This window comes from Dipodomys merriami, unplaced genomic scaffold (genome assembly GCF_024711535.1).
Source record: "Dipodomys merriami isolate MVZ:Mamm:240054 unplaced genomic scaffold, mDipMer1.0.p SCAF_56, whole genome shotgun sequence".
In the NCBI taxonomy this organism is placed as follows: Eukaryota; Metazoa; Chordata; class Mammalia; order Rodentia; family Heteromyidae; genus Dipodomys; species Dipodomys merriami.
The window spans coordinates 7200557-7212762 of NW_027206135.1; the positions used below are offsets into that span (position 1 = coordinate 7200557).

General features: G+C 42.6%; 1 protein-coding gene across 1 annotated transcript; it reads left to right on the forward strand.

Moving 5' to 3' along the window:
* Positions 1-3095: 3095 nt before the first annotated feature.
* LOC138812121 (large ribosomal subunit protein uL11-like) lies at positions 3096-3720 on the forward strand. Its single transcript, XM_070000046.1, has one exon. The coding sequence runs from the start codon at positions 3169-3171 to the stop codon at positions 3664-3666; it is 498 nt and encodes a 165-aa protein (XP_069856147.1). The 5' UTR covers positions 3096-3168; the 3' UTR covers positions 3667-3720.
* Positions 3721-12206: the final 8486 nt, after the last annotated feature.

Here is a 12206-nt window from a genome sequence, read left to right on the forward strand (position 1 = left end):
GGGAACATGGAAAGTCATGCCTCTTCCGGGGGAGAGCTTGAAAACCACTCTGAAGTTTTAAAATCTTTCCACCAGAAAGTCTTCTAGCAAAAGGCATGGAAACTTCAGGTCTGTGTTTGGCACTCTGCTTTGATTAGGACATAATTTTCAAAAAGGTAAAAGACATGATTCTCAAGCAAATATCAAAGAAACTATGTCAGGTACATGCCTGTAATTCTAGCACTCAGGAAGTTGAGGAAACAGAATTGTGAGTTTGAAGCTAGCCTGGACTACTTGGTGATATACCCTATCTCAAAAAAAGAAAAAACTCAAATCCAAAAACCCTATGTCAAAAATTTTATTCAATTAGCTCATTAACTAATATGAGAGCTTGTAAGCTGTTAAACCTAGTTCCAAGACCATTTTTGAAATGGAACATATCAGATATAGATAAGCAATTTAATAAAGAAATGTTAATTGAAGATTTCTGGGTTAGGTATGAAATTAAAGTGCTACGCATAATAAACTTTAATCTTTGAGTTATCTCTTCTACTGGACAAAAATTATTTGCATCTTTATTGGACAAAAGGTTACAAGCTAAAAAAAAGCTCCTTCTCTTTCTAAAGTATTGTAAAATAACTTAGTCTATAGAAATCAAATCTAGCACTTCACTGAACAAATACTCAGCAATCTCTTTTTCTTGGTTCTAAGATAATTTTTGACACATTTATGCTCATTCCACTTGTCACAGATTAATTGTTGTGGATCAGAAGTAGAGGATCTGTTCCAGCTGTCTCCTGAGAGTGCATCTTCATTTTTTTTTCCAAATGGAATATTGACACTAGAGATAGACTTGGCTAAGCTAGATGTCTTAAAGTTAAAAAGAAAAAAAGAAGCTCTCCCAACAGTTATACAAATGTCTTGCTAATTTAAAAATGCAAACACAAAAGCTCAAATAAAGAAGAATTACATTACCTACTTGTTCAACTTAAGTAAACCTAATTATATACTCAACAAGAGAATAAATAGTAAGGGAATTCCTCCCTGCTACATTCAATGAGTGTATACCACAGAACGTGGGTGAGAGGGAGACACAAATCTGCTTTGGTCCTCATAAATCTCAGTTTTCTTGGGTGATATCTTGATGAGTGTGAATCTAATGTTTAAAAACACATAATTCTAAATCGCATGGTCCCTAAAAGAAAACCACCTACTTCAAATGGTGTTATATATTCTAATTCAGAAGAACAAGCCTGGCTGTGTTGGGTTATCAGATTGGCTTTCCTGGGATTTTCATGGGTGGTTTTAACATTATGTTTCATTTGCCCGTGCAAAGCTTTTACATGTTATATCAGTTTTCTGTGGCTGCATAACAAATTGCCACACATTGAGCATCTCAACAAGAATTATCTAATTCACAGCAGTTCCTGTGGATCAGACGTTCTGGCATGGTTTAGCTGGTTCTCTGCCCAAGGTCTCAGGAGATGACAGTCAAGATTTCAGCTGGCCTTTGTTTGCATCTGGAGGTTTCACTTGTGGGGGAAAAAAATCTGTTTTCAAATTCATTCAGGCTGTTGACAAAATGAATGTCCTGTGTTTGTTTGACTAGGGCCCCAGTGTTGTGCTGAATACCAGCTGGGAGCTGTTCCCAGGTCTTGGAGGCCATTCTCAGTGTTTTGCTGTGGAGATCTCCTCAAAATGGCTGCTACTTTATGAAATCGGCAAGGAGCTTCTCTTTGACCTCAGACAGGGCCTTGTTCCTTTTTAAAGGATTTCTCACCTCATTAACTCAGATTACTCATTCCAGATCACCTTTCTTCTTAGGAACTCAAAGTCAACTTCCTTGGGACTTTAATTACATCTGTCAAGTCTCTTCCATGTTATGTGGATTAGAATCAAGTTTTCTCTCACTCAAGGGGAAGGTATGGACACCAGAGGGGCAGGAATCATGAGCCGCTGTCTGCCACGGACTTTAAGCCCTTGTAGTAGTCAGGGCCCAGTCAGGAAAATAGCAAACACACCAGGTCTCTGAGCAGAAAGTATTTAATAAAGAACAATTAAATAATTATTGGATTTTTTTAAGTCCCCAAAGGGACCAGTAATATAATAAAAATGTATAGAAAATAATGTCTCCTCAAGCCCTATCAGCTGGGGAACAAGAAAATAAGATTATCAGGACCTAGTGTTGAATGATAATTCCTTTGTACAAGTACTTAAAGATAAAAATTAAAGTAAAAGAGATGATCAGGACCTAGAATTTGGTTTTTTGTTTTTTTTGGTCCGGTCATGGGGCCTGAACGCTGGGCCTGGGCGCTGTCCCTCAGCTCTTCAGCTCAAGGCTAGCGTGCTACCACTTGAGCCACAGTGCCACTTCCGGCTTTTTTCTTTTTGCTTATGTGGTGCTGAGGAATGGAACCCAGGGCCTCAGGCATGCAAGGCAAGCGCTCTACCTCTGAGCCACCTTCCCAGCCCCAGGACCTAGAATTTGGGAAAGGGGAGAAGTAAAAGCAAAAATCCTTAACCACTGAGTTAAATCCCTCCTTTGAAGGAGAAGCCCAGCAAATCTCAGATTCCTGAGGAGTGTGAGTACCTTTCAATGGGTACCATGAGGCTGTGGCAGAATCTAGGCACTGAGGCCAACCTGCAGCAGGGATGAAGGGCCACTGTTGCTCCTATGTAAGCAGCAGCCCATAGGAAGGACAGTCCCCCCTCTTGCCTTCTTTCTTTCTTTTTTTTTTTTTTTCTTTTCTTTTTTGGGTCCGGTCGTGGGGCCTGAACTCTGGCCCTGGGCTCTGTCCCTCAGCTCTTCAGCTTAAGGCTAGCGCTCTTCCACTTGAGCCACAGCGCCTACCTCCAGCTTTTTTCTTTTTGCTTATGTGGTGCTGAGGAATCGAACCCAGGGCCTCATGCATGCAAGGCAAGCGCTCTACCACTGAGCCACCTACCCAGCCCCTCTTGCCTTCTTTCTAGCTGCTCTCTTGGCAGAACCTACCTAACTGTGAACAAAATGTCCATTTTGTGGGGCTTGTACTATGTTTGAGGCCAACTGGATTTGTTTTCTTGGTGTATCTGTAGCTGAAGATTAAAAAAAAATTTAGGTCTTTTCGTCTTTCGGCTCGGAGGAGGCAAAGGTGCAACTTTCTTCGGTCGTCCCGAATCCAGGTTCATCCGACACCAGCCACCTCCGTCATGCCGCCTAAGTTTGATCCCAACGAAATCAAAGTCGTGCACCTGAGGTGCACCGGTGGCAAGGTCGGCGCCACGTCCGCCCTGGCCCCCAAGATCGGCCCCCTGGGTCTGTCTCCAAAAAAAGTAGGTGATGACATCGCCAAGGCCACAGGGGACTGGAAGGGTCTAAGGGTTACAGTGAAGCTGACCATTCAGAACAGACAGGCCCAGATAGAGGTGGTACCTTCTGCCTCTGCCTTGATCATCAAAGCCCTAAAGGAGCCACCAAGAGACAGAAAGAAACAAAAAAACATTAAACACAGTGGAAACATCTCTTTTGATGAGATTGTCAACATTGCCCGGCAGATGCGGCACCGATCTTTAGCCAGAGAACTTTCTGGAACCATTAAGGAAATCCTGGGCACTGCCCAGTCTGTGGGGTGTAATGTCGATGGCCGCCACCCTCATGACGTCATAGATGACATCAACAGTGGTGCAGTGGAATGCCCGGCTAGTTAAGAAGCACAAGAGAAACTATTTCAATAAAAAACATCAGATAGCCAAAAAAAAAAAAAAAAAATTTAGGGTGCTCCCAGGAATGTCCCTAGGACAGCATCATAGAAATATGAGGAAGAGTGAGTATATGTTGCCAGGAGCAAGTAGAAAGGAGTTGGTATGTGATACTACTACTGGATTTGGAAATGCATAGGTGCTTGTCTTCATTCCACTCCATTCAGCAAAGAGCCAGAGACTCAGGAGCACAATCTGATGGGAAATGACATGAGTCATATGCAAAATCTAATTTTCATTTATTTTTTTTCAGTGCCTTTATTAAGGCTTGAATTCAGGGCTTGGGTGCTGATCCTTAGATTTTTTACTCTACCCCTTAAACCACAGCTCCACTTCCAGCTTTTTTCCTGGTTAATTGGAGATGAGTCTTACAGAGCTTTCTGTTCTAGTTGGCCTTTGCACCATGCTCCTCAGATCTTAGATCTCAGCCTCCTGAGTAGCTCAGCTTACAGGCTAATCTTTTTCCCCCTTCTTTTCTTTTTCTTTCTTTTCTTTTCTTTTTTTTTTTGGCAATAATGAAGATTGAATTCTGGACCTCTTACTTGTTATACAAGAACTCTACCACTTGAGCCACAATCTCAGATCTTTTTGTTTTAATTTATCTCTGATAGGCTGTTGTATTTTTACCCAGGCCAGCCTTAGACTGAGATGCTTCTCTCTGCCTTCTAAGTAGCTAAGATTATAAGCATGTGCCACTATAGAATTTGAAATTTTCTGGGGACAACATTAATTAAAAGTGAAAGGAAACAGTAATCAATAATATCTTTTATTTAATCTGATGTATCAAAAATATAATTTCAACATGCAATAAATATTAAAACTACTGACTATTTCATATATTTTTCAATTTCCTACTAATTGTATTAGTCGGGGTTCTCCATAGAAATTGAATTAATAGAATGTGCATACAATCATAAGGGCACTTATAGATTGGCTTAAATGATCAGAGGCTGAATGGTCCCACAATGGCCCTCTATAGGCTGGAGAGCTAGGGAACCAGTAGCTACTCAGTGTGAGATGCTGGGAGCCTCACAACAAGGATGTCCTATGATGTACCCCAGTCCACAATGAGGCTTAGAAATCCCCTGGAGAGTCGCTTATGCAAGTTCATATTCAAAAGCTGAAGAATCTGAAGTCAGATGTACATGGGCAATGCCAGCAGCAGGAAATGCATCCACTCAACAAGATCTGAGTATGTTTACCAGGGTGCCAGTGTCTCATACACGTAACACTAGCTACTCTGGAGGCTGAGATCTGAGGATCAAGGTTCAAAATCATCTCAGGTAGACAAATCCAAGAGACATCTCCAATTAACTAGCAAAAAGCCAGAAGTGGACATGTGGCTCAAGTGGTCAGAGTGCCAGCCTTGAGCAAAGAAGGCAAGCAAGAACACAAAGCCTTGAGTTCAAAAACTAGATTTGAGTGTGTGTGGATGTGCAAGCTTTTTTCTTTCTTCCACTTTCTGTTCAGTCCCAGTCCCCAGCCTAACAGAAAGTGCCACTCACATTTGGAGTGAGTCTTCCCTCCTCAATTCACTGACTTATGCCAATCATCTCTGGAAACACCCTCCCAGACAAACTCAGCAGTGCATTTTACCAGTTTTCTAGGCATCAAGTAATCTTACTTGACAAGTAAGATTAACCACCTCATAACATTTGATGTATATTTTATACTTACAGCATATATGAATTCAGAACAGCCACATTTCAAGAATTTAATAGTCATAGATGGCTTGTGAGCACCATGTTGGACAGTGTAGTTCCAAATGATTCAGGGATAACTATGAACATTTACTGAGTGATTACTATTACATGTGTTAAAGAATTCAGTCCTCACATCACTACTCCAAGGCAGCTAAACATCTACCAAACCTATAACAAAATGCAAATGGGTATCCCACCCTTTGTAGCCCCCATCTGCCTCCGTCTTTTGGAAACATTCTTCATCTTTGACTCTGCCTCCTCAGCTTCTCTCTTATAGACCTCTTGTGATTACATTAACCCCATCCTGATAATCCTGGATAATCTCCCGATCTCAGATGCCACATTTAATCACATCTGTGACATCTCTTATTACCATATAATGTAACATTCATAGCTTCTAGGGGTTAGGAAGTAGGTATCATACAGGGGTAGAGACGTTACTCAGCCGGACTCTATTTTCACAGTATTTTAAGAAAAGCTGAGCGAAAACATGAACCTCTACTTCTTCCCTCTCCTGGGCAGTACCCCTTGCCATACTCCGTGAAGGGGGCAGCTCCTAGGTCCCATCCCCTTGTAGTACAGGTGGCCACTGCAGAGGCAAAGCTTTTCTCTTGGCCTTGTTTGTCCTTGTACTCTGAGTCCCATGCTGCCCCAGATGACTGGGCTAGAAATTATACACATTTCTTTCCCTTAGCAGCTAGAGACTTTTTCTTCCTACCTTTTTATTTTTTATTTTATGCTTTTCATTTTGGGGCAGAGGAAGGAGGTGAATGACCAGACTTCTGACCAGAGATAGGGTCTGTGTCCTTGTAGAAGGGCCCTGAGAGGTCATCTAACCACAGCACTCCACTCCTGTCCTACTACCAGTATTATCTGTGTTCTACAGTGTGCTGGCTAGCATTGACCTTCAACCTAAGCTTGATGTCTCCAGCAAGCCATTTCCTTCCTAGCAATGATCTTTCAAGCTATCTTATTAAGATGTTTTAGTTCCAAGTAAGAGAAACCAACTTGAATCAAGAAAAAAAAACTAAAAACAAACAAACAAAAACCAATGGTCAGAAAGCCTCTCTTTTAGGAGACTTGATATTTGGGGGTGGGTAGGTGAAGGGTCTATGCTAAGATCCTTTCCCTAGGAAAGAAGAACTCTCCTGATCTCCTCAGACTGCTAGCAACAGTGACTGTGAGTCGCCAGTGCAGGGTCTCTCAAACAACTACTGGTTGTATGTGAATCACTTCACCTGGTAAAATGGAGTCACAGACTCTGATGGGACCTGAGAGGAAGAGGCTGGGTGTTAAGATAAAATATAAAAGAGGAATCTACCCCGGCACTGGCTCATACCTGTAATCAGATCAGATCTGGGTTCAAAGCCAGCCCAGGCAGGAAAAATCTGTGAGATTCTTATCTCCAAAAAAGCTGGAAGTGAAGCTGTGACTCAAGTGGTAGGGCATTAACCTTGTGCACAAAAGTTCAGGGACAGCTCAGGCCCCAAGTTCAAGCCCCAAGACCAGAACAAAGAGAGAAAGAGAGAGGAATCTAGAATCTAGTCAGGGGGCACTAATGACTGATCAAGTTATTAGAATGTAGGACAAAAGCCTTAATGTTGTTACATTTTACACATATACATGTGTATATAAGTATACATAAGGCACACCTACCGTGTGCCATGTACTATACTAATGTTTAGGAAATATTTAAGATAGGAATAAAGTTAGTTCTCTACTCAGTCCTCTAGCACGCCCCCTCCACACACACTCTGCTGGTGGTCTTTGAATTCCTACTGATATCCACTTCAATTGCATTTCTCCAGGAAGTCCTTGTCATTCTTGAGCACACAACAAATTTGCTAGATACTAAGTTAGCTTAGGCTGCCATAACAAATAACAGACTGAGGACTTAACATAATTTTTATTTTCTCAGAGTTCTGGCCACAAGAAGTGTTAGAATTGAAACTACGCACCAGTGGCTCATGTCTATAATCCTAGCTACTCAGGAGGTATAGATCTGAGGATTGCGGTTCAAAGCCAGCCTGGGCAGGAAAGTCTGTGAGACTCTTTTTTTTGGGGGGGGGGGTTCAGTCGTGGGGCCTGAACTCTGGGCCTGGGCACTGTCCCTCAGCTTTTCAGCTCAAGGCTAGCACTCTACCACTTGAGCCACAGCGCCACTCCTGGCTTTTTTCTTTTTGCTTATGTGGTGCTGAGGAATCAAACCCAGGGCCTCAGGCATGCAATGCAAGTGCTCTACCACTGAGCCACCTTCCCAGCCCTCTGTGAGACTCTTATATCCAATAAACCACTCAGAAAACCAGAAGTGGCTCAGTGGCTGAAGTGGTACAACACTAGCCTTGAGCTGAAAAGGTAAGGGATAGTGTTCAGGCCCAGAGTTCAAACCCCATGACTAACAAAGAAAAAAAAGTGTTAGAATTGAGTACAAACATAGGCATGATTTTCTTTGTTTGGGTAGGTCCTGTGCTTAGATATGGCAGGCTGTTACAGAATTTGGATACAGGATCTCTGAAGAGGTCATTAATAAGGTCATTAGTGAGTTCCTAACCTAATATGATAAAGATGTGTTTTATAAGAAGAGTAACTTTGAATGCACAAAGAGATACCAGGGAAACATACAAGTAGAGGAAAGACCAGATACAAGAGGAAGATGACATCTACCAGCCAAGGAGAGAGGACTCAGAAGAAACCAACTCGGCTGACATCTTGATCTCAGATTTTAAGTTGCCAGAACTCTGAGAATATAACAATTCTGTTAACTCTTCAGTCTGTTATTATGACAACCTGAGCTAACTTACTATCTACCAAATCTGTTGTGTGCTTAAGAATGATGAGGACTTCCTGCAGAAGTGCATTTGAAGTGGATGTCAGTAGGAACTCAAAGGTGTGTGTGTGTGTGTGTGTGTGTGTGTGTGTGTGTGTGTGTGTGTGTGGTATGTGTAAGGGTGCTAGAGGACAGAAGAAATTGAAGGAAGAAAAATATGTATGGCTGGGCTGGGAAGGTGGCTCAGTGGTAGAGTGCTTGCCTTGCATGCCTGAGGCCCTGGGTTCCATTCCTCAGCACCACATAAGCAAAAAGAAAAAAGCCGGAAGTAGCGCTGTGGCTCAAGTGGTAAAGCACTAGCCTTGAGCTGAAGAGCTGAGGGACAGTGCCCAGGCCCAGAGTTCAGGCCCCACGATCGGACCCCCCAAAAAAAAGAAAAAAGAAAAATATGTATGGCCAAAGGCCTCGATATGAAACAGTGCCAGAGTTTAGGGAAGTACAGAGACTTCCATATAGCTGTTAGAAAGGGAACAGGGATGGAAGGAATGAGATCAGACAGTTGAATCTGTAGACTGAATCTGAGGAGATTTAAGTCTTTTAATTTCATCTTGTAAGTGTCCAGACATCTTTAAAAGAGAGAAAGCAGGGTGAAACTAGATCAGATTTGAATTTTAGAAGGACTCTGCTGGTGTGGAGAAAGGATTAAGGAAAGGAGACGGAAACAGTAAGATCCATTATTAAAAGCAGAGACCAAGACAAAATTAAATCTGAAGGACTTTCTCTGGGGGAAACACCATACCTGTGAAGGGCTGCAGTGGGTGCAGGACTAGACAAAGGGAGCCATCAGGCCTCTGTGCTGGTCACCTGTGGAAGGAGAGGTCAGGGAAAGAGTGGGTAGGAAGAGCCCTCAGACCGCAGTGCAGCTCTGAGAAGGTCTAACCAGGTGGATGAGGTGTCCCAGAGCAGGCATTGCCTGCTACTGAAGCTCCTAGTTGGACAGAAATGGTCTTTCTCTAGTACCCAGAAGTACTCAGGCATTGGCTGCGAGAAGCTAGGGCAGGGTGGTCTTCATGTGAGTACCAGATACATCCAAAGGGGCAGTGGCTGGAGGTAGCCTAAGGACTCAATCCTGCTGAAACCTTGGTTTTGGATTTCTGGCCTCCAGAAGTATGAGAAAACAAATTTCTATTATTTATGCAACCCACAGCAGCCCTAACAAGTTAATTGCATTAGATAGGTTCTTTCAGATTGCAAAGAGATAGGCTTAGGAGAGCTTGAGTGGTAAGGATTTATTCTAAGTATACAGGGATAAGTAAGGATCCTGCAGCAGCATCATTGCTAGGCCTCATGGAAGATGGGAATCACTATCTGGACATTAGGAAATGACAGACACTCTGGTTGTACAGTGGCCTGATGTTCCCACAGGAGAACTTTCTGGTTACAATGTGTCTCCTTTCTCAGCTTCAATCTCTTCCTAGTCTTTGTGTTTCCTAACTCTGTTTTTTTTCTATTACCTTTGTTTTCAAGGTTCTTTGGTTTTCTGTCTCATATTCAAAATGACTCCAAGGGAGAATCTAAGCGGTATACTTGGTGCTATATGAGATGGAGCTTTCCTATAAAACCACTGGGCTAGCCAGGCTTGACCCTAAAAACCTGACCATAAAAGTCAGATTATGGCAAACTTGGCCATATGTCTCAATACAAAACTGGTTTCTTCTGAAGGAGTCCATGGATATGGCAGGCAGTTAGGTATCAAGAACGTCTCGCCAGTCCATCTGTTCCAGCACAGTCCTGAGAGGCCATAGCAGATTGCTAGGACTGCCGTAAAAAAATATCCCAGGCAGAGGAGTGAAAAACAGAAGTTTATTTTCTTACAGTTTTGGAGAAGCAATCGGAAATCAAGTGTAAGCAAGAATGACTTTTGAGCTTGTGGATGGCTATCTTCTCCCTTACAAAAACTTTTTGTAATGTGTGTCTGTATCCACATTTCCTCCTCTTATGAGCTTGGATTATGATCTACTCTCACAGCCTCATTTTAACTTAATGACCTCTTTACAAGCCCATCTCCAAATACAGTCACATCATTTATTGAGGGGTATAGCATCAACAATATGAAGTTGTGAGCCACGTTCAGCCCATGAAGAGATAGGATCTCTTCATCTGCTATCCATATCAAGAGGCCCTGGTGATGTATGTGGGGGTACCCTTGCCTGTGATCAGGCATCTGCTGCTGGATATGGAAAAGGGTGGTCAGTTGGGTCTAAGAGAAGCAGATACAGAGAGTTGGAAGACTGGAAAACCAGTTGGAGAATGGGTGTTGACATACTAAATAGGTCTGAGCTTACTCTCAAATTAATGTGTAGAACTCTAGCCAGGTGTCAGTGGCTCATGCCTATAATCCTAAGAACCATGATTTGAAAACAGCTCAGGCAGGAAAGTCCATGAGACTCTTATCTCAAACCAGAAAAAGGAAGAGAAAGGGGGGAAAGGGGGAAGGAGGGAAGAAAAGAGGGAAAGAGAGAGAGAGGAAGAGGGAGGGAAAGAGAGAGAGACAGAGAGACAGAGAAAAAGACAGAGAGACAGAGAGAGAAAGAGGGAAAGAGACAGAGAGAGATCGAGGGAGAGGGAAAAAGCAAGGGAGAGGGAGAGGGAGAGAGAGAGAGGGAGAGGGAGAGGGAAAAAGAGAGGGGGTGGGAGAGAGTGAGAGAGAGAGAGAGAGAGAGAGAGAGAGAGAGAGAGAGAGAGAGAGAGAGAGAGAGAGAGAGAGAGAGAGAGAGAGCCAAAGTGGAGATGTGGCTAAAGTACTAGTGTTGAGTAGAAAAACGAAACAAAAATCTAAAGGACAGTGCCTAGTGCCTGGATTCAAGTCTAAGTAGCAGCACAAAAAGAAAAAAAAAAGCAATCTACTTTAGTTCATACTGTTGCCTTCAGTGGAGAAAGCAGTTGGCCCTTGGGCAATGAGGCTGGGTATCTTGCCATCACTATAGTTAGGAGGTTAGGGAGATACGGCAAAGGGGAGGATTCTGAGAAGAGTAGTTGGAGGAAGAAGTTCTGCAGACTCAGCTCATTGCATAGGGTGTCTGCCTATCCAGGGAGCATGCCTGATAATCAGCGTGGAGGTAAGAACTGATTTATACGACTTTCCCTAGACTTAGATTAAAAAGATGAGAGTGAGTTGGGGCTTGAACTCAGGGTCTTATACTCTTGCTTCACTTGTTTTGCTCAAGGCTGGTGCTATACCACTGGTGCCAAAGCTCCACTTGCAGCTTTTTTGCTGGTTGAATGGAGATAAGAGTCTCTTGGACTTTTCTGTCTGGGACTATCTTCAAACATTGATTCTCAGATCTCAGTATTCTGAATAGCAAGAATTACAGGCATGAGCTATTGATACCCAGCTCTAGCCAGCTCTAGAATTAGACAAATATGTAATAGAATTCAAGTGTGTGTGTGTGTGTGTGTTTTTTATAATAATGCCTAGTGTTATTTTCTCTAGATCTCTCATGGTAAAGAGTACCACTAAGGTATCTTCCAGTCTTTTTAACTATCAGGCCTTGACTCCTGCCTTCTGAATCTCTCTGATGGATTTAAAGCACTTAGCTTTCAGTGCTTACCCTTGCACTTTTACCAGAATGATCTCATGGCTTCATAGAAGCTTGCTTATCTAAGATTTACATTTTTTCCCTGAACACATAAACATCTTAGGACAGCTTCTAAACAGAGATGTGATGTGGTTTCTTCTTCCTAGAAATATTTGCATATTAAAAGAACATGGTAACGTAATGACAACGCAGAAGAAATCGGTGGGATTTAGGATAGGAGGAAAGGATGGGACCAAGAGAGAAGTACTTGTGAGAGGCTTTTCTAGATCAATCAAGCCATTCCCCTATGGAGTCTTTGTTCTTCTAAATTTGTAAACAGCCCTTACAACTTCTCCTTACCCACACCTATTCTGCCAAATGTTTTACTCAGAGCTGTGCTACATGAGCCAAAAACACAATCAAATACAAATGAAAGTCAGA

Excerpts from the sequence above, each read along its gene's own strand:
- LOC138812121 (XM_070000046.1), top strand. The coding sequence starts at position 3,169 with ATGCCGCCTAAGTTTGATCCCAACGAAATCAAAGTCGTGCACCTGAGG.